The sequence below is a fragment of the Glycine max genome, chromosome 9 (assembly GCF_000004515.6).
Source record: "Glycine max cultivar Williams 82 chromosome 9, Glycine_max_v4.0, whole genome shotgun sequence".
NCBI lineage: Eukaryota > Viridiplantae > Streptophyta > Magnoliopsida > Fabales > Fabaceae > Glycine > Glycine max.
In genome coordinates, this window is record NC_038245.2 from 39,386,331 (window position 1) to 39,408,035 (window position 21,705).

Genomic DNA, 21,705 nt, shown 5'->3' on the forward strand with positions numbered 1-21,705 from the left:
ATAACGATTTTAAATGGTCATTATTTTTTTTAAAAAAACTAAAAAATACAATATATTTTTAACCGTCAAAATAATAAAAATTTATAAAGACTAAAATAAAAAATAAGTAAATTATAAAAGGCAAGAGTGTATTTAAGGTAATCAGTAAATATTTACAGCGTTGAATGCAAAGGTTAAAGTAATGTAATTTCGCAATATTTGCTGCGTTGAAAACGCCAATTGAATTTGGAAACAGCGAAACGCTGAAGCGATGTTCATTTTCTGCGCGTTTTGAAATTTGAATGACGCAACCCGCAAAACCCTAAACCCTTTCTCTCTCTGCATGAGCACAGAAGAGCAACGTAAATCACATAGATGAGGAAGAAGCTTCTGATCGAAACCACTAAAGGCCTCTCCTTTTGCTCCAATCGCAACTTCACTCCCAAACCCAACCACTGTAACTTTCTTCCCTCTCATTATCTTCTTCCTTTGTTGTGTTTCTCAAATCGCCTCTATTCAGGTTTTTGTGTTATTCAGAATTAAGTTTTTCTTTTTTCTTTTTTCTTTTTTGCTTTGTTGGGTCTGACATAGAAATCAAATTGAGCTCATTAAATTGATTGCATTGTTTTTTTAGTTTAGGCTTAGTGACATGATTTAGTTTCAACTGTCTAGAAATTGAACTAGAATGGGGATTAGGTCAATTACATTGTCATGTTTTTCCTATGTTTGTTAGGGTTTTTGGGTGTTTGCTGTGCTTGGATGGACTTTGGAAAAAGGGTGGGTTCAGTAAACGATACTGATCTTAAAAGAGATTTAGTTTGAGGAGTGTTTTAAAGAAAGAGGAATAGTTTGGGGTTTTGAAGTAGTTGTTGCATATGTGGGATTGAGTTCGGTTTAGTGGTGGAAGGTTTGGGTAGTTTGCATGAGGTTGTAAGTTCAAACCTTGTTACCATCATTTTACACACAAAAAGAAAGAAATACGACTAAGCTTTTGTGTTAATGCTCTTGATTGTTACTTTCTGGGAAAGCATTTGTTGAGACCTCTTGTAGTTTTGCTACGTTTTATTTGTTGAAGCAGTGCTTTGGTGTTATTTGAGGCATATCAATGTGAATAGTATTTTTGACATTTTGGAGGTTCTAGCTTTTAGTGTTAATTACTTTTTTGCAAGGCCTTTCTTTGGAGTTGTGGTTGTAATGCATTACTAACTACTGAAATATTGATTGATTTGATTCTGTTGTTGAATAATGTGATTATATATCTACTGTGTTGTTTGACAGTATCCTATGAGGTATGCTTTTCTGTTGATCCATTGAAAGTCCAGCAGTGTGGATGGTCACACGCTGCTTCTGTCCCTTCTGAGGAACCGGAAGCCCCAAAAGGTCAAAAAAGGGTTCCAAGACATGAAAGGAGAGCTATGGTGGAGTCTTTTGTGAACAAGTATTTCTTTGTTTCTTTTTAAGTTGAATGCTCACATCACAGAATACCTAACCTTTTCTGACTATTTTTCACATGCAGTTAGAATTAAAATAGTTTGGCAAACTGTATTGTATTGTATTTTTTTCTCCCTTTGTTTTTGTCTTTTTTAGTAACTAGTATATGATTTGTATTGAGTATTCAGAAGATATATGTGAAATCCAAATTTGTATTGGAAACCTAATCTTTGGGCCAAGAAGACATTGCACAAGGATTTCAAAAGTAAACAATCCAGCTTCGTGTTTAAAACAAGAAAATGTCAACAATATTATTGCATCCTAACAAGTTATAAGGGGTAATAGAACAAATTATGGCTAGCAGGAATTAGTAAAAGGAAGATGTATTTAACTTTTCTTGTGGCTATGCTTGAACTACATACTTGTTTCTATTGATCTGTCCTGCTTATTGCTAATCTTTTGTCTATGGTTGACAATAGAATAATGTGTTTACGAAAATTCTTTGAGATATCCTATCTTAGTTCATACTGGAGTAACCTATATCTCTACTTATCTCACATTTGTGTTAATTTGATTCCTTGATATGCAACAAGGGTTCTTTAAGACAGAAAGGAAAATACATACAACCTTCATATTTTTATGGATCTGGTTAACTATTCAATGATATGGACTCCTGTTACTATAGAACTGTGTCTTATTACTTGTTAGTGAATAAATATTGTTTCTCTCTGTAGTTATAGAGCAGAGAATGCTGGGAAATTCCCAAGAATATCAGATACCCAGAAACAAGTTGGTGGCAGTTATTATGTTATCCGGGAAATCATTCAGGAGCTAGAATATAAATCTAAAATGAATTCTTCAAACAGTGTGAAGAAGATTTTTGTGGAAAAGCAATTTGATGAGAGTAAACTACTTACCACTGAATCTGTGAATGTTTCATCCGGTAATATTGAGATTGCAAATGAAAGCTCTGTCCAAGATGATTCTCAATCAGTAGTTTTAGATGACAAGGAGAGTGTTAACACTGTATATGAGCATCTTGAAGAAAAGAGAGGGCCACAGACTTCCTATTTGGAGAGGAGGTTGTCTGACGAGGTTGAAATTATGTCTACACCAGTAAGCATTGCATTAAGCTTCAGTTTTAGTTATGAATATAGTTAATATAGTAGTTACAGATAAGCAGTGCTCCTAGGTCTACTTGATCAGAGTACGATTCTTGTTATGTTTGATTCTTGTTTGGGTGTAAATATCTTGACTGTAGTTCAAAGGCCAAAAGAGAAAAGTAAAATCATTATAAATTATATATTTGCAGTTTTTTTTTTGTAAAAATGCAATTACATTACTGATACAAAAGATGCTTTTAATGTCTATTGTCTAATGCTTCTGATGATTGATATTTAATTCTAATCGAAATTTGAACATTTTATTTGTTTTAGTTTACTCTAAAAGGGTCTGTTCTTCTGGTGGAAAACATAGGGGATGAAGAGTAAAATTGTGAATACATTTACTCTTATTTGTAACCCATACTAAACTCAACTGACCATAAATTTACAAAGCTTCAGACTTAAAGCCACTGCTGTATCTGTGTAACCTTATCTTCATCCTCTAGCAAGCATCAAAATAGGTAGAGTGTGCTTATAAATTATTAAATTTTTTAATGATAATAAAGGCATTCTATTAGCAAGTCACACACTAACAAATGCAGAGGAATGATAAATGTTCTAAATCTGTCTTAAAAAAATGTTCAAAATCTAATTGATCTACTCTGGCAAAATTGCATCTTATTCTTTTTTATGTTGTTAGTCTGTAGTTTCACTGTTTGGTTCTGGCTCCCTAAATCATCACTGTTATTAATTTTATTTTTAATATTAATTGAATAATATGTTTTATTATATTAAGAAAATAAGCAGTTATCTTGTAATACTTAATAATTTGCCTTCCATTTTAATGACAGAGTAATCATTGTATTGCGCCTGAAAGTAATACAGTGGAAAAGTTTTCTAAGGAGCCTTGCCCATCAAGTCTCGATATGCCAAATGATATTAAGACTGAGGAAGTTGTCTCTACTTATTCTGATTCTTTTGCACCTGAACATTCTCAAGAGGAAAGAAAACATTCTCCTTTATTTAGTGAAAATGATGGTACTGGTTATGACAAAGCTCAGGGTCATGAATATGATTTTGTTAATATGGAAAATCATCAAAATGTGGAGGAAAAATGCATTAAGAAAGCAGATTGTGAGAGAAGGGAGCAACCTGACTTGGAAGACCTGTCTAGAGAGCTTTTGCATTCAAGTCTCCTGGAGCCAAATGATGTGAAGAGTCGGGAAGCTGTATCTAATTCTTCTGATTCGGTTACTCAAGAAAGGCACCCACTTAAAGAAGAAATAGACCAATTTTCTGCTTCTTTTATTGAAAAATCTGTAAGTAGTTGCAGCGAAGGTCAGAGCCATGATTCCAAGTTTGTTGATATGGAAAAGCATTCAGCATTTGTGAAAAAGAGCTTTGAGAAAAGATACGAGAGAAAAGACCAAGATGCTGTGGATAGTTTAAAGCATAAAATAGAGCAATCTCAAAGGTCTTTAGAGTATGATGAATCCAAAATGTAAGTCCTTTCATATATTCTTTAAATATATTGCTTTATATAGCAAGTAGAATATTATGATTATTTGCATTATCACTTGAAAAATACCAACACTACACTAGTGAATAACATTGGAATGATACAGCATTCAGTATGGTGAGGATAGATGTAATTGAACAGTTAAATATCCATGGGCAATCCTCATTGTTTGTGCATAAACATTGATAAACAATTTCCAAATTAAATAATAGTTTAAACAATCTTTCCAGCCTTTGCATTGTTTTCCTTATATTACACTTTCTTTTCATGACTTATTTTAACTGAAATATTGTATAGGATATTAAGGTTGCTTATATTCTCTCAAATATCCAGGAACAGCTCTAATAAAAGGGAGACCAGTGTTGTAGTGGGTTCACAGAAATCAACTTTGTGGGGAAATCTGAAGTCATTTGCCACTGGCATCATAAATATATGGAAAAAATCTTGAAGGTTTATGAAGGTGTATGGTGCAACTTTTAAGAACCTCAATGTTACTTTGCATCACAAACAGATGGTATGTATATGATTCATGATGTTCCTGGCTCTTTTTGGCCTGCCATTAGCTGGCATGTTCCTGCAAATTCTATTCTCTTGCTATCCTTCAACATTTCCAGAGAGGTTTTGCTGCCAAGTTTCTTCTATGATCCAGCTGGCTGCTCATTTTAAATGTAAGGCATTTGCACATGAGTTTCTAGCTCCTCTATTCCATTGGCCCCATCTAGGGGGAAATCAGTACTTCAATTCCCAATCCAGTAAGTTAGCTTCCCATTGCAAATGAGTTTCATTATGTTGTGAACAAAAGGAAACAAAATGCATGATTTTGCAATTTACTCCCCTACTCAAATTGTGCTTATGGATTGTATGTTCATATATGAATTTGAGGAGCAGAGTGGAAGGATGAAAGGGTGCAAAAGATGGGGAGGCTTTTGCATTTTTGGATAGCATTCGAAGAATAACCAACTTGAGAATGATTGGTTTTCAAAGACTGCAGTTTTTTCTCATGCATAATAAGACTCAGAAGTTGAGGAAATTGGTAGGGTTTTTGAAATTATACTTTTTACTTCCATCATTAAATATACTCATTACCCTCCATCCAAATTACGTGCTTAATTTTGTCCTGACTTGCAAAGCATTAGCATTGAGCACCAATTGTTGTTCTCCGCTATTTGAACTACTTTGGTATCTGGCAAAACCAATGTCCAGGTTATAAATGACATGTAAAGCTATGCATGGTTTAATATATGATATGTTATAAAATAATGTTATATAATATAAAATAATTTTTTCCATGCTATCTGCTAGAGAGAACAACATTTCAGGTTACATGTAAAGGTGAGTATTGTTTGATTAGCTCTCTGCCATCCCTTATACACATGAAATGACAGTTCAATAAAACTTAGTTCTGCAACTGTGTAGTAGTATTCATTATTTATTAATAGCTATGGGGTTTTTTTATGCAACATGTTATTTTTCTATGTAATTATAGCGTTGGGATTTGGGTAAGGATAATGTGATGCAACATGGTATGTTTACGAAGAAATTTTTGCTGCATTGATATATCTAGTTTGCAACATTACCTTAGAAAGGCAATGATTAATGTACTCACGAGGTACCAAATCTAAATTAAATTAATCTAATGAAATGGAGACATTGGAGGGTAGTGGAGCATGTGGAAAAGGTTCCATATGGCTTATCTTGGTGTCGCAATGTAGGGATGCAAGTTGCAAAGTTCCCATATGGTTTATATTTGATGTCACAATGACGGCTTGCAAGTTGCACCATATTTTGTTTCTAAAGTAAGTAATTAAATATGTATCAATTATTAATTTAATTTAAATTATTTTTTAATTTGAATTTTACTAAAATTTAGGGATTGATACACTTCTACTTGAATATTTTATGTATTTTTTTACGGCATTATGGAACCAGAGTTTGTAAGCAATATTGCTGCTATGAAGAAATTTGGGAGTGGTGATGTGCTTGGCCCAAAAGAACCAATCTTTTTTCTGCATCGATCCCTGATTATCAAAACAGCCACAGTAATCAAATGCAGAAGTATAAAATGAAAAGAAATCAAATCTATCTCAAATTGGATCAATTGGAAGCGAAACAGAAAATCCTGGGATGTAAAATAAGAGGAGAAATTAAGCTTTAGTTTGAGGGTGAATTTTGGCCTTGGTGACCATATGTTCTAATTATAAAAATAATATTTATTTAGTCCACAAAATTATTAGTTGCAAGAAACTATTATTATTATCATTATTATTACATGTTGCAACAAAACGTGTGCATTTATAAATTGCCAGGGAATGAGGCTAATATTTGTTGTCCTTTGCCTGCTTGAATTGAATAGTATATGTTCAGACTTCAGATCATGTAGGATGCTACTATATTTCTTTTGTGGTAAACAAAACTGCGTCACTGATTTCATCATTTAGCCGAACCATTGCCGCAACATTGTGATATAAAATTGAAGAATGACAACTCCTGACTGGTATTGCAAGATAGCTATAACTCATATAATTTGTATATTCTAACACTCAAGATGCTTGTTTGATAAAATTAATGTGGTTGCTTTTGCAAACAAGAAACGCCAATTCCCAACTGTTTTAAATCAAAGCAACGTCAATTTAATATTTGGTTCTGGCATCTCAGTTTAGTTCACTAATCAACTTTTCATATTAGATCCCCCCCCCCCCCCCCCCCAAAAAAAAATAAAAATTGGAATGCTCTCAATAGGAAAAAAAAATCAACCTAGATAAACATTTAGTGCGACTAGTGGCTATTATTAACTACACTGATTATAATACCGTCCATTTCTTAAAGCATCTGAGTGACATGCTTAGGAAGAAATTGCAATCAAATTGGTGATTAGCGTGAATGAAACTCAGGGATGAGGGGTGGGAGCATACATGATTTAAACATTTTAAGGTTTTAAGGTTATGTTGTAAATTTCCTTTTGTTTATAAAAAAGTTTAAGGGAATTGGATCCAAATAACTCACTAGAATTAAGGCAGAGTTTAAAACTTAAAAAAATACTCACAAATTACTAACCAAAGTCTTCTTTCAAAGGCAGCAAATTTCAAAACTCATGTCTTTCTAGGTTATGAATAGTGATTTCATATCTAATGCTTATACACCTCACAAGTAAAAATAAAAAATAAAAAATAAAAATGAACTTATATTTTAGGTAGATCAGAGATTAGATTATAATGTGTAAGTACTTTTTCTGTTTACCATGATATTAATATGAAGTTTTCTCACCAAAAACATATCTAATGCATAAGTGCTTATTATTGACTGTGGTAAACAAATAAACATTTAAATACTAAAAAATCATAAATGGTAGTGAAATGGAGTGGTTAATAACAGGGACTATATTAGCTGGTTAAAATCATTCTGTTAGTAGAGTTGTATTCACATTCCTACTTAGATGTTCGTCTCTATAATTTCATGTTGTAAGCACATTTGAACACAAAATTAACCATTCAATTCAATACCATGACATTATATTTCTATATCCTCTGATAGAGCTCTATAATATGTGGTCACATTTTTTACTTTCACTAAATGACGAATAATTAATCTTAATTTTAATTGTTAATAAAGCTATAAGGGTATCTATAATTCTCCTTTGATTATTTTGTATTCTATTGAAGCAAAAATACACTAGTTTGCTGACATAACTGGCATTGTTTGCATGGCTGGCTCTTGCTGGCATTTTATAATAATTGAGTGCACATCAATCACCCAATAAGCCTTCGACATTTATATATGCTTAAATAATTTACTGCATCGCTTATGGTGCCCATTCCTGGAAAGAGGCCTTAAAAATAGGATTCAAAGCCTTTACTGCTTTGACTGGTCCATTTAGTGGCTCCATAATAACCCAATTCTTCATTTCCATTAGACCCATTATTGTGACCTAAGAAACGGAATGTTTCCTCCTCGAAATGGATTAGTTTTTTTTCTTACATGAGGTTAGGTAAAATAATTATTTTAGTCCTAAATGTGCAAATCGATGATAGTTTAATTCTAAATTTTTTTTGATTTGATTTCTAAATATATATAAAAAAATATGATAATTACGTCAACATGATATAATTGTTAATTTTTTTTTACTTTTAAGGATTAAATCGGAATTTTTGTTAATGAAATAATTGTGATCAGTTTCAACATTTAAGAACTAAAATTATCATTTCAAATATTAAAGGTCTTGTTTATGGTGCTATCTCTCTCAATATAATTTGTTTGATAATCAAAGATTCATTACTATTAAAGAATGCTCCCTTACTAACAAATTTCTCACATAAAAACCCTTTCCTGCTGCATTATGATGCCATTTGGTTTTCTCCTTTCAATTTGTGTCTTCTCAGCAGCTATAATCCTTGCAGTTCCATCACCTCCTCCAACTTAACGGGAATAATTGTCTATAGAGCTGAGAATAAATATCGTTTCTATCTTAAGTGAATAATTGTATATAGATATATTTCACAAAAAAATGGCGTTATTAGATTCATGTAGCCAACTTATTTACGGGAAAAGGCTTTGTTTTTTGTATTATGTTTTATTATAAAGTTGATTTATCGAAAAAGCTTAGATTTTTTTATATATAAAACTTGGATTTTATAGAGCACGATAAATTTGTTGTTTCGCTTTATTAGAATTAAATGTGGGAGATATGTAGAGTTGTGGCTCCTACTTCTAGTTACCTACATTAGTTGATGGTTGTCAATTATGTCTATTCTAGATGGCTGGAAACACACCTATTTAAGGTCTTTCCTACTATTTATAGTATTCAATTAATATGATACTCAATCTAATTAGAATATTTGCTCATATGATTTTTCCCCCCTTCAGAAAATGCGTGTCTTGCGTCACTGGAATATGGCAAATTGATTAATGCATTGCTACATAACTACATAGCGTAAAAAGGACAAGTCAAACTCTAGCTAACTTTTCTTGATGACTACCTCTACTAGTTGATGATTATGCACCTTATTTTGTGCGCACGAATTTGAACAGATGAGTTCATGACACTATTAAATGCACACCAAAAGCACTCTTTAATTTGGACCAGTTAAGAGACTCTTTTTTCCTTATATATTCCAATATTACAAGAAGTCATCACAGGACACAGCTTCTTCCCTCTCCTTCTCTATGCTTCTCTTCAAATCTAGCTAAGCTTCTTAGTTCTAAAGAGCACACTTCAAGTTCTTAAATGCAGTGAATATTACTACTTCATTGGCAGAATTATAAGGTGACTACACATTAAAATGAGAGCCTTTGCAGTTTGACTTTTCTTTCTTGCAGGGTATGTTAACCACCTTGTATCAACATTTTTTCTCACCTTTTTCTCTAATTTTCATCATCACCTTTTATCTATCATTTGGTTGTTAGAAGTGAGGTTTTTTTTTTTTTTTTTTGTGAAAGTATGCAAAAGTCAGCAAATCTTAGATATAGTAAACATTTTGTTAGTCTTATGGGGTGGTAGCCGCGTAGTAGACCTGTGGTTATCCTTTAGATTGCATGTTAAGACAAAAAATTTGCTTCATATTCTCCAAATAATGCTGTCAGATTGTGATCTTGTTCCCACTTTTTTTTTTAATTTAATTTTCGTGTATGTTTACATGTTCAAACTTGTTTTAATAAAATAGATTCTGGGAATGATTTGTTCGTGTAAAATACCAAGTTAATTAACATGTAGAAATGTGAATGTGGGCCTCATGGGAGAGAGTGGACTAGGTTGTATTTGTATAAACACGGGAGTTGTATTTGTCCAAAAAAATTCAAACCAATTGAACTCGACCCTTCTATATATGCTTATGTACAGTTTTGCTTTGTTCAATGAGGAATTTTATAGTTCTCTGACACAACTTATTTTATTTAACTTCATTGTATCTTTACATGTTTCAAAGTTGTTTTAATAAAACAGATTCTGGAAATGATTTATTTAACATGGCCCTACCAGATCTTCATAAGTTTGGTCAACTAGCCAGGCGTGTTTGCCCCTTATAAATTCCTCCTTTTCTTTTCCTTTTTTTCTTACAATTAGTTCACATTTGCATTGGAAAATGATTGCCATGTCTGCCTCACTATGAATATTCAATTTTCTCTGGCAGGTTGAGGCGTGATTCGCTTTTCTCTCTCCATTTTATTCTACACAGAAAATGAGAGAAAATATTTCAGAATCATGGCTATTAGTTATGAGCACTGTGATACTGGCCACTGCAATATTTGCAAAGCTATTTCAATTCAAGTTAAGGACGGAAGATAAAAGCAAATGCAGATTACCACCAGGAAGGAGAGGCTGGCCTTTGATTGGTGACAGCATCAATTGGTACAATGCTGTTGCAAGTTCTCATCCTCCTCAGTTTGTTGAAGAAATGGTGAAAAGGTACATTTACTATCAATTTGCCACAACAACAAAAGTGCTACATATTCTAGCTTTTGAAATAGTTGAGTTTGGTTGATTTGGAATTTAAGTTACTAGTTAGATAATAATTTATTGAAAGGTTGAGTTCTCAGTTTATAAGAGCTGATTAATCCAATCACAGGCCTTTTTTTTTTTAGCAACAAACGAGAAATTTTATTTAACAGAAGTCTTGGATAGGCCACAAGCCGAGACCCAAACCAAAACCACAAATCCAATCATAATGTTCATATATGGTTTGCTCCTATACAAGCTGTTGGATTTAAAAGCCAGTCTGATAAAGAATAGCAGAAACCGTTTTTCCTCCCTCCTAACCATTTCCAATAATGAATTTTAGCTTCCTACAATATGTCTTGAATCTGAATTTCTTGTTGTCTAAAGTCAATCGTAGGCCTTATGAAAGGACAAAACTTGATGCAATTCTTTAGGTGCTTTTAATGTTGTTTTCTAATTAGAATTGGAGTTTTATCTTGGTAATGAAGGTTTAAATTAAATGTCAATATAGGTGGTGAAACTCTAATTCTTATTGGAGAACTACACCAAAAGAACCCAAGTACTAAGTTTTGTCCCTTATGAAAAATGCTCTGAAGAAGGTTGTTCTTTAGAATTCCCTTTATTTGGAAACTAAGCTGCTTTTAAGAAAATAATTTGCAAATGCTCCAAAATCCCGTAACATGGTTTGTGAAAACCAATCTAATAAGTGAAACCTTCATTTGGCACAGGTATGGTAAGATATTTTCATGCAGCCTATTTGGAAAATGGGCAGTGGTGTCAGCAGATCCAAGCTTCAACCGGTTTGTAATGCAAAATGAAGGAAAATTATTCAAGTCAAGTTACCCAAAATCTTTCAGAGATTTGGTTGGTAAAAATGGTGTGATCACAGTGCAAGGAGATCAACAAAGGAAACTACACGGAATTGCCTCCAACATGATGCGCCTAGAGAAGCTTAAGTTCCATTTCTTGAATGATGTACAAAAGGTCATGCTCCAAACTTTGAGTAATTTTAACAACAACCAAGTCATTCTTCTTCAGGATGTTTGTAGAAAGGTAAGTAATTTCAACTGATGATGTGCTTGTGTATGTAAGCTTACTATTAATATTTAGTGACAGTGACTCATTTTCAATTAATATTTTTACATGATTCACTTCAGGTGGCTATACACTTGATGGTTAATCAACTATTGGGGGTTTCAAGTGAGTCTCAAGTTAATGAAATGTCTCAGTTGTTTTCTGACTTTGTTGATGGTTGTTTATCCATTCCCATCAACATCCCTGGCTATGCATACCACACTGCTATGAAGGTACAATGAGAATTTTTTTAAAAGCATACAAACATACATACATACAAATAGACAGACACACACACAAAAACAACTATTTTGATTTTTTTAGCTATAGCTTAAAGAAATAAATTTTTTATTCTCATTACCACATCCTTGGATGAGTAAACTAAAAAACCATCTTAATTGGAGTAATGAAACTTGAAATACTCAATTTTAACTTGCCATTGTTAATTAATATTCAAATTTATTACAGGGTACCCTTATGTCCCATTAAATACTGTTATTAGGCCATTAATCTAGCAATGAAATTACTTTTAAAAACATATGATTCTAAGAATAATCTTATTAGATGGGATTAAAAAGTCAAATGGTATTGAAGTTCTCATTCTTTGGATATCAGGGAAGGGAGAAAATCATTGGCAAGATAAACAAGACCATAGAGGTACACAGACAAAATGGTGCTTCCATTGAAGGTAATGGTGTACTAGGAAGATTACTAGAGGAAGAAAGCTTGCCTGATGATGCTGTTGCAGACTTCATTATCAATCTTCTCTTTGCGGGAAACGAAACAACCACCAAAACAATGCTCTTTGCAGTCTATTTCCTTACTCAATGTCCTAGAGCCATGAAACAACTGCTGGTATATATAACAACTATTCTTGATATTTTCTCCCTATATGTTTATTTGGTACATAAAACATTATCTTTTGGTGATTTCCGAGATTTTTATATTTAAACTGAAAAATATTTTTTTTTAATTAAATTTTACAAAATTTTCTCTTGGACAGGATGAACATGATTCTCTGAGGAGTAGTAATTCTGGAGATGAATTTCTTACATGGCAGGATTATAAAGCAATGACATTCACTCAATGTGTAAGTGATTAACTTTTCACTCTAAATTACTAAGAGAAGAAGTGAGGAATTGAAGTATTTTGCAATACAACAATTATTCAATAATAGAAAATAGTGTGTTAACATTTCATGTTTTTGGCTTCCACTAACAGGTTATTGATGAAACACTAAGACTTGGGGGCATTGCAATTTGGTTAATGAGAGAAGCAAAAGAAGACGTTCAATACCAAGGTATAAAATTTTGAGTGTAAATGATATGCATAGTTCGTCTAAAAGAGTTTTTCTTTTACATTTACATCCTAAGAAATATTGAAACATTATTATTTATTAAATAGTTATTACTATTTACTATTGATAAATTCTACTATTGCAACCACGGTATGTGCATATATAGAAGTTTTACAATAGTCTACTAACTTAACTTATCTGTTTTTGAGTAGATTTTGTTATTCCCAAAGGGTGCTTTGTGGTTCCATTTCTTTCAGCAGTCCATTTAGATGAGAATGTATACGGTGGAGCTCTAAATTTCAACCCTTGGAGATGGATGGAACCTGAAAATGAGGTTAGTCGACATACCATTTTGGTGCACACTGAATGTAATTTTGTACTTTAATTTCATTTCTTTCTTAATTCCTATGCTCTCAATGCAGGAAAAAAGAAATTGGAGAACTAGTTCATTCTATGCACCCTTTGGAGGAGGTGCTAGATTCTGTCCAGGAGCAGAGTTGGCTCGCCTCCAAATTGCTTTTTTTCTTCATTACTTTGTAACTACTTACAGGTAATTAATGCCCCTCTCTCTCTCTCTCTGGTATTTGAGATTGAGAAATGCCACACTTTATAGCATATTCTTTTGACACCCTCTTTATTCTTTATTATTTATGTGGTGTGTCTTACTTCTTATTTATTGTGTATTTGATTCAACTTTAAAATGCATTTTATAACTTGTATGCTTTTGTTTGATTTGAAGTGAAAATTTGAGAATACGTTTGTTAATAACATCAATTCAAACACACCCTTAATGAGTCTTATTCTATAATTTATAATGAATTTTAATCAATAGTAGAAAATATGTTAGAAGTATATAAGAAATTTATTTAAAACACTCCTCATTTTGAGGAAGGTAAACCGCACTCCCTTTCACATACTTTTCTAAATTATCTTTATTATCATTTAAAGAAACATGACTTACATAATTTTCAACTAATAAAAAAATATGTTGAAAATTAGTAACTACAACACTCGTCTTAACTTATATTCATAAAGCTCCAATAAAAAATGTGGGTTTGTGAATTCTACATGAATTTTATATAATAATGAAGAATGTGTTGAGAAAATTTGTTAATGACATTTTTCTATTCTACAAAATATATATATGTGTGTGTCATAATTTTTCTAACAAATCTAACCATAGCTGATTCGTTGAATGTTTTCATTAACAGATGGACACAAATCAAAGAAGATAGGATGTCCTTCTTTCCCTCTGCTCGATTGGTGAATGGTTTTGAAATTCGTCTAATGAGAAGACATGATAATGAAACAGATTAAAAGATGGCACCATGTTCACCTCAAAATCCACCTAGTTCTCCACTATTTTCAGTAATTGTTTTCTCTGGCTACTGTTTTTGCTGAGTACTCTCTCAGTTCTCCCAGCAACATGTGTTTCAGAGTTTAATTTCTGTTGTCATGTATAAATTTATGTATATTTCATGTTTATATTGTAACATGTACATTACTTATAAAAGGGTGTATAGCATACAACAATTCATTTTTTCCATAGTCCTTTGTGCAGACAAATTTGCTTTTATTAATTTTCTTTCAAGTAATACATTAACTTAGTCCTTCAAGTTACAAATACTGATTAATTCAATTCCTACACTTATGAAATATCATTTTAGTTTCTAAATTTATTAAAACTCTGTTATTTAGTTTTTTATATTTATTATTTTATATAAAAAATTATTATTCTTTGATAACACTGTAAACTAAAATGTTATGATTAGATAATAATATTCCTAAAAAAAGATTTGAAAAGAATATAATAATATAAATATTACATTCTCAACATATTTAAACTAAATTCATTTGAAGTTAACATAAAAGGATCATATACATGTTTCACTACATAAAATTTTCATAATAAACATAAAAATACATAGGTTAATTAAGATTTTATTACCATAACTTTTTTAAATTCAAATTTTTAATCTCTCAAAATTCTTTTTACAATATTTAGTCTTCCAATAATTATCCATCACTATTTTAGGTTCTTCTAAATTTTTTAATTCATTTTTAGTTGCTCATTTATTTTATATTTAAGACTAATTTTGAATAATACAAATAAACAAATAACTAAAAATAAACAAAATATGTTAGACTAAATATATTGACAGAAAATTAATACATAATTAAAAGTTATCAAATTTTTTTAAGAACTAAAAATTTTTATATGAAAAAGTTGAGAAATCAAAAACTTAATTAACCAAATATATACATGTTTATGTATCCTTTGTTAATCTCAAATTTACTTTTAAGTTCAAGTCCTAAATAAGTAATTATATTAAATATTTAAAGAATTTTTTTTATTATCCATAACGGTCTTATTCGATTTGAACAAATATATCTTCTTTATAGAATAATCATGGTATAGGAAAAGAAAAAACTATTTGTTTTTTATTATTGTTTTTTAATCCAACTTCGATAAATCAACTCCTTTCATTTTAAACTCTAAAATTTAAAGAAAAAAATAGTTTTTACTATGTAGTGAGATGAAAGTATGGATCAAAAATCTGGTTCAACCGAGATCTGATGATATAATTGGTTCAACCGAGATCTGATGATATAATTAGACTGATTATTGGATCAGTTATGTATCTGATCCGGGATGACCTGGCTAGACCTGATGGATTCGGAATAAACCTGACGACTTAACTCAATTTTTAAAACCCGTTCCACATAAAAAAACAAAAAAAAGTTCCAAAATACTTCAAAAAAAACTTATAATTATGTTATTAGATTAATATTTGTAAACTTATATTATCAATTTTAATACTTTAATCAAATAATATAATTATATATTTATATATAATAAATACATATATAATTTTAAATTTTTTAATATATATCTAGTCAAAATCCACTTGTCCACTTTCTCTACCCGGTGAGACCAGACCGGGCTTGAAAACTTCGGATGAAAGTATAAAAGAAACAGTCATGTTCTAGAAGCGTCGTATATATATTCCCATTTAATTTAAGGGTCTCTCGCTCGCAGCAGCTAAGGAATCAAATCGGAAATTCAGACTCTCACTCTTCCCTTCTCTCCCCTCCTTAGCTTCCACTCATTGTACACAAAATTCTGCAGAGACAGAGAGAAAAGTGTTGAACATGGCAGGAAGAGAAGTTCGTGAATACACCAACCTCAGCGACCCCAAAGGTATTATTCATTCCATTCTTTTTTTTTTTTTTCTCAAGTTTTTCAATTGGTTGTTGTTGTTGTTTAAAGTTTTGATTTTTCGTGGATTTTGATTACTGGGTATGTTTCAATTTCGCAGATAAGAAATGGGGCAAGGGGAAAGATAAGATTGACGATGAAGACATTACTTTCCAACGCATGGTTGCAAAGGTTAGCGCATTGATTCACCATCCGTTATGTTTTTATGTGTGGATATTAATATTCATATAATATGTAATTTGATACCCTTTTGTTAGTGTACTTTATTTTGCTGTTCTAGCTAATCTAATATATGATCCTTTGTGTAAGAAACCCTTATAATTAAGGGTTGTTTTTAAAATGTTTGATGGTATTTTGGAATTAGCTGTCATGCATTTGCGATATGCCCAAAATACAGTTTCTGTGATTATTTATGAGACTATTCTTTGATTGTCGATTGTTCTATTATTGTTTTATGAAAAGTGGGATAGCAACTTTAGAATAAGCTTTCTAGCTATGTTGCATGTTATGGTTACTAGCAATGGTATGATACAGGATCTCGATTTTTCATAGATAAATGTAACTAATATATCTCCTTCAGAAGGTAGGATTCGACAAATTTCTATGTCTATGGGATGGTATATCATTTAGAGAAATCTAAAAGTATAAGAAAAAAATATTAAAATGAGAATGTAAATGCAATTTGCATAATGTTCTGAGTAAAATAAGCAGAAAATTAAACAGAGAACAAATAAAGAATGAAGTAGCAGTTTGCTTCATTTCTAGTAATGAACAGAACACCTCAGCATGAAACTTGGTGTTATGGATGGACTTTTGTACCTTAGCGAGGAATCCATATTGGGTACGTAATTGTATAGCTTTGTAAGTGGTTTCTTTGAACTTCACCATCCCTGATTAATAAATGTTGCAAAGCAGAATTTTGTAATTCTTCTGTATGTCGTTTTCAACTTTCAAGCAATTTTTTGTGCAATTTGAGGGATTTTGCTGATAACATGCCCCGGCAGGGATATTGGCTTCCTGTATTGGGTGGCTGATGCAAGCAGATGCAAGAGGTTGCTGGGGAGCGCGGAGGTTACCTTCATGGACGAGGCGGTACAGTTCTTTTTCCCCTGCTTTTGTGTGTCTGTGTGTTGCTTGCACTTCCGTTTCACATGCTTCTTTAGTTTCTTTCTTCCCTTTTAAAGTTTAAATGTGCAGCCTTGGACAGTGATGATCTACTTTATCTCAAAGAGCAAATGGAAGCCGAGGAGGATGCAGAACGCCTCCTGCGTCGCACTGAAAAACGGGCATTTGCTGCATTTAAGATATCCTTTTGTGGTCATTGCGACACATAACAATCCATGTTTCTTCATCTTGGGTTGATTTTGACTGATTTTTATGTCCTACTACTACAATTACCTTGCTTCATTCTTGCATGTATTTTTCTTAATGTTTGATCAGAGTAGTCTTATTTTCTCAATGCTGCTTGAAACTGTGAATCAGTAACTGGATCTGACTAAACTGGTTAAGTTTTTGGGATGGGTTGAACCAGGATTTTTAAAAAACTGAAATATAGTATGATAGTATATATATGAGGGCGAGCCTTGGCATAGCGGTAAAGTTGCGCCTTGATGACTGGTTGGTCATGGGTTTGAATCCGGAAACAGCCTTTTTGTATATCCAAGCGTAAGGCTGCATACAATGACCCCTCCTCCATATCTTTGCATAGCAAGGATCATTTTAGCACCTCCGGGGTGTGTTAGTTTTATAGTATGATAGTATATAAAAAAGTACAACATATATATGTTAAGTATATAAGTAAAAATATGAGAAAGTATATTTAAAAAATCTATAATAGAAATAATTTATGACAAATTAATGATTACAAAATTACAATAAATAAATGTTACTCTGTATAAATATTTAAATATGTGCTATGATAAACAGATTTGAGTATAAAAAATATGTTTAATTGTATGTAGTGTCATGCTGATGTATGGGGCCCAAGTTTTATTCCTTTTCTAAAAATCTCCAAAATTATTTTCATGTGTTAAACATATATAATTAATATAATGGTTTACTTGTACCTCTAACAGGTGACTTCTGGCTTAGTATGATGGTAGATGCATTAATTGTGTGGCACAGATTTTGAACCCTATTGCATATTTTCAGCTGTGCTCCCATTAAGCTTGCAGTGAATCTACTGGTCAAACCCTGGCTGGTTCACATGTCAGTCCACAGGGTTAGATCAGTTCACAGCCAGTTTAGCATGTTCAGGGCCGGCTTTTAATGTTATCCGACCTTGATTGGACTGTCCAGTAGGCTGGTTCATGGTCAATCCAATCAAACTAGCCAATCAAATTATGCTGTGAATCTTGCATCTTACATTTGGTGAAGAAATTATGTAGGATTAGGAGTAGGATCTTTCTTCTAGCATGACTGAAATATATATTTCAAGCTTTATGATTGTGATATTGTTTTTAGTCTGGAAATTTGATTCAATAAATTTAAACAGGTGTTACATTTTGAATATGGTTTTCCGATCCTATTAACTTATAAAGAGTTTATTTATCCAAATGCAATTTAGGAATTTTATAACTTATTCATTTGCCCCTTTTCATAGTTTGTGAAAGCTATATTAAATGGTAGTGGTAAACTTTTTCTGATACAATTGCTTGTGCTTAAGTTGTATGTATTCTTCTGTTTCCCCTTAACCAGTGAATACAGAGCTGCAAGTTTAGCAGATTCTTCACCTGCATCAGTACCACTGGCATTTCGGGTTGAGCCAAAGCCCAAAAGTGGGATCAGGTAAATCTTCCAATACCTCTTATCCCTCTATGCATTTCCATGTCTTTTTCTGGCTTGTGTTGCTCATAGTATTTGTTTTTTTGTGATATAGGCAGCAAGACTTGCTGAAGAAAGTTGTTGAGATTAAACCTAAGCGGCCAAGATCTGATGCAAATCGTAAGCCTGATCACGATCCTTCGAAAGAGAAAGAGCAGTCTTTGCCAAGAACAAAGAAAGTGGAGGAGCAACCTTTGTCTGGATCAAAGAAAGCAGAGGAACATGCTCCATTGGGGTCACAAGAAGCCGAAGCTAAGCCTAAGGTTGAAAGCTCCAGTGGGGGATTACTGGGCCTGGCATATGATAGTTCTGATGATGATGAATGATTTGGTAATTGTAGTTTGATGGTAGATCTCTTCTTTCCATCATTGTCTTTGTAGGTTGTAGTTTTTAGTACAGAATGCTTGATTTATTTAGAGAAAGTATTAAATTGTAGTGTTCAAGGTATAAAAAGTTCCTTGTATGAAGATTAGTCTTGAAGGGTGGGAAAAGAAAATGAAGTATTAGTCCATTACTCTACAACCAGATCCAAGATACAACAGTTTTGTATGTGCTATCATCTAATTTTAATGTGCCAGTTTTGTTTATTCTTGAAATATGATGTTGGTCCTGGAGGAATTGCATATTCGGAACCCAATATTATGGTCGTGGCTTGTAGCATATATAGATAACTTGATGCAAATTTTAACAGAAACATTGACAAACGCGAGTACCTAGTTTCCTACGGCCAAAATCAGTGTCTTTGTCGTGTGTATTAAATATTAATCCAGTGAAATATAACTTTCTGCTCCTTATGGTGTGTTAATTTTGAAAGTTATTTCTTTCTGTTCCTTGTGGAGAATTAGTTCTTGTAGTTAGATTTAATCAAGTATACGAATTAAAATATTGATGCTTAAGAATGATTATGTTTTTAATGTTTGACTACGGTTTACGTTTGAATAATTTAACCCTGTGTTTGAATGATTTAAGAATGATTTTTCAATGTAGTTGCAATAATTTTTTAATTATTTTTTTTAATTTAGTGTGAGGCTTATTGATTGTGTTGTTGGTCTAAGATGAAATTGTGGTCAGTCCCTTAAGAGAAAGGTATTGGGATCGAATCTTATGGATTATAAAAAATGTGATTAAAAAATGAAATTTTATTAAAGATGATCATGAAAATTAATGATTATTAATTGATATTATACATTAATATCATGGTAAGTGGTAATTTCAAAAAATATATAAAGTGATTTTCTATGCATGCACACATGTATGAGGGTGGGACGGATTTTCTTAAGTGTGAGTTTAAGAATGAGGGTATTATAATGTCTTATCTTATAACTCATATCTATAAAATAAAATTATTAGTTCACCATATAAATTTTTTTACACTAGTAATATATAAAAATTTAACTGTTGAATTATTTTAAAAAAGAGATGAATGATACGTAATACAACTAGGAGGAAAGGCAATTACCAGTATCTTTCCTAAATAAATTCTCGTTCAAATGAAGGAGAATAGGAAGACACTGATACTGAATTTTATCGACATGACATTTAAATCAAAAATAGGGCAGAACGAAAACATGTTAGGGGTGGTGGCGCAGTTGGCTAGCGCGTAGGTCTCATAGCTTCTGAGTTATCCTGAGGTCGAGAGTTCGAGCCTCTCTCACCCCATGATTTCTTTTGAGACATTTATACATGAAAAAAATAAAATAAAATAACAGATAGAAATATATACATGGTGTCACATGAAATATCAACATTTTTTCTGGTTAAAATATCAGCGTTGTTGAGATTTAGGCTTTGGTTAGTAGTATGTATGAAAGTGAGAGGGTAGACTGAACAAGGAAGGAAAATTCTTAATCATTCTTTTTTATTTAGTTGAAAGAGACAAAAGAATGAAAAAAAAATTGTGTGTCTCGTGCCATTTTGTCTTCTATCCAAAAATGAAAGAAAAAGGAATAGAGATTGTCTTATTTTGAAACAACAACAAATATCCTTATTTACATCATATTTCATTTCATTTAAGATATATATATATCCAATTTTATGCATTCTGTGAGAACCAAGTAAAATGGAACCTTTCATATATATATATAGGAAGGAAACAAAATCCATGAGAAAACTAAATGCAGAGTCGGCAGCAAGTTGTCTCTAGCAAGTGAGCACAGTTACGAAATTGTCAGATTTTGCTGCATATAATGAAAGTTGAGTTTGAATGCGGCTGATGGAGATCGTGACAAAACCAAAGTGTTGTGGATTACTAAGTCACCAATTTCATCCTAAAGGGGAGCAATAATTAATGTTGTTTGTTTGGTTTATAATCATCTCACATCTTTGTATGTGTTTGTTATTATAGATTCACATCGCTGTCTTCATTAACGTGATAGGCGCTGTTAAAACACAATCTGGTCGAGTTTTTCAGTGTTTCTGAATAATTGGGAATGCTGGCTTTTATGTATTCTTTGTTAGCCTTATAATTCATGGCTAAATTGTCACGTGTTGGATGTTGTTTATGTCTACATTTTGTCAAAAGTTAAAATATGTTAAGTATTGTTTGGAGGAATGAGAATTTTCGTGTTACATGTGGTTGCTAGGTTGGCCTTCTGTTTTTTCGTAAAGCTAAAACTTGAGTTTGATTTTTGGGTAATTTTGTAAGTAAGATATGTACTTCTACCATAAGATTTTTGGGTAATTTTGAGTTTGTTTCTCGTTAAATTTGAAATTTGACTCTGCATACAACAATCATAAGAAACCAGTTAAAAGAAATTATAAGTATCTGCAGACACAGAAACCAGTTAAAAGAAACCATTAAGATTTTTGGGTAATTTTGAGTTTGTTTCTCAT

At 32.0% G+C, this 21,705-nt stretch overlaps 3 protein-coding genes and 1 non-coding gene across 10 annotated transcripts; all 4 read left to right on the forward strand.

The window, feature by feature from the left end:
• The first annotated feature begins 198 nt into the window (after positions 1-198).
• Positions 199-5,492, forward strand: LOC102663456 (uncharacterized). 5 transcript variants are annotated; one of them, XR_005886378.1, is made up of 6 exons: positions 200-499; positions 1,258-1,417; positions 2,145-2,526; positions 3,365-4,014; positions 4,366-4,784; positions 4,921-5,492. XR_005886378.1 is itself a non-coding variant. In XM_026123782.2 (5 exons), the coding sequence occupies exons 1-5, from the start codon at positions 355-357 to the stop codon at positions 4,478-4,480; spliced, it is 1,431 nt and encodes a 476-aa protein (XP_025979567.1). In that variant the 5' UTR covers positions 199-354; the 3' UTR covers positions 4,481-5,492. The 5 variants fall into 5 exon arrangements, 4 of the variants coding, with proteins under 4 accessions (XP_025979567.1, XP_025979566.1, XP_040860898.1 ...); XM_026123782.2 differs by having other exon boundaries at positions 199-499; positions 2,145-2,505; positions 4,366-5,492; XM_026123781.2 differs by having other exon boundaries at positions 4,366-5,492.
• A 3,584-nt stretch (positions 5,493-9,076) lies between these two features.
• On the forward strand, positions 9,077-14,376 carry LOC100788914 (abietadienol/abietadienal oxidase). 2 transcript variants are annotated; one of them, XM_006587348.4, is made up of 10 exons: positions 9,077-9,346; positions 10,155-10,429; positions 11,188-11,512; positions 11,617-11,766; positions 12,149-12,388; positions 12,537-12,623; positions 12,755-12,833; positions 13,043-13,164; positions 13,253-13,380; positions 14,042-14,376. In XM_006587348.4, the coding sequence occupies exons 2-10, from the start codon at positions 10,203-10,205 to the stop codon at positions 14,145-14,147; spliced, it is 1,464 nt and encodes a 487-aa protein (XP_006587411.1). In that variant the 5' UTR covers positions 9,077-9,346; positions 10,155-10,202; the 3' UTR covers positions 14,148-14,376. The 2 variants fall into 2 exon arrangements, with proteins under 2 accessions (XP_006587411.1, XP_006587412.1); XM_006587349.4 differs by having other exon boundaries at positions 9,077-9,292.
• Positions 14,377-15,759: 1,383 nt separating this feature from the next.
• LOC100818516 (uncharacterized) lies at positions 15,760-19,498 on the forward strand. 2 transcript variants are annotated; one of them, XM_003534023.5, is made up of 6 exons: positions 15,760-16,032; positions 16,151-16,221; positions 17,094-17,142; positions 17,248-17,354; positions 18,755-18,837; positions 18,929-19,498. In XM_003534023.5, exons 1-6 carry the CDS (start codon positions 15,984-15,986, stop codon positions 19,197-19,199), a joined length of 630 nt encoding a protein of 209 aa, XP_003534071.1. In that variant the 5' UTR covers positions 15,760-15,983; the 3' UTR covers positions 19,200-19,498. The 2 variants fall into 2 exon arrangements, with proteins under 2 accessions (XP_003534071.1, XP_006587413.1); XM_006587350.4 differs by having other exon boundaries at positions 15,965-16,032; positions 17,055-17,142.
• A 949-nt stretch (positions 19,499-20,447) lies between these two features.
• TRNAM-CAU (transfer RNA methionine (anticodon CAU)) lies at positions 20,448-20,532 on the forward strand. Its single transcript is given in 2 exon segments — positions 20,448-20,485; positions 20,497-20,532. It is a non-coding gene; the product is annotated as a tRNA-Met (tRNA).
• Positions 20,533-21,705: the final 1,173 nt, after the last annotated feature.

What these genes read in the sequence shown, in the direction of transcription:
- LOC102663456 (XM_026123781.2), top strand. Translation starts at nt 355, where the DNA reads ATGAGGAAGAAGCTTCTGATCGAAACCACTAAAGGCCTCTCCTTTTGC. An exon ending in GTGGAGTCTTTTGTGAACAA is followed by an intron (nt 1,418 to 2,144) that starts GTATTTCTTTGT and finishes TTCTCTCTGTAG; the next exon opens with TTATAGAGCAGAGAATGCTG. An exon ending in TTGAAATTATGTCTACACCA is followed by an intron (nt 2,527 to 3,364) that starts GTAAGCATTGCA and finishes TTTTAATGACAG; the next exon opens with AGTAATCATTGTATTGCGCC.
- LOC100818516 (XM_003534023.5), top strand. Translation starts at nt 15,984, where the DNA reads ATGGCAGGAAGAGAAGTTCGTGAATACACCAACCTCAGCGACCCCAAA. An exon ending in GGGCATTTGCTGCATTTAAG is followed by an intron (nt 17,355 to 18,754) that starts ATATCCTTTTGT and finishes ACCAGTGAATAC; the next exon opens with AGAGCTGCAAGTTTAGCAGA. An exon ending in AAGCCCAAAAGTGGGATCAG is followed by an intron (nt 18,838 to 18,928) that starts GTAAATCTTCCA and finishes TTTGTGATATAG; the next exon opens with GCAGCAAGACTTGCTGAAGA.
- LOC100788914 (XM_006587348.4), top strand. Translation starts at nt 10,203, where the DNA reads ATGAGAGAAAATATTTCAGAATCATGGCTATTAGTTATGAGCACTGTG. An exon ending in GTTGAAGAAATGGTGAAAAG is followed by an intron (nt 10,430 to 11,187) that starts GTACATTTACTA and finishes CATTTGGCACAG; the next exon opens with GTATGGTAAGATATTTTCAT. An exon ending in TACTTTGTAACTACTTACAG is followed by an intron (nt 13,381 to 14,041) that starts GTAATTAATGCC and finishes TTTCATTAACAG; the next exon opens with ATGGACACAAATCAAAGAAG.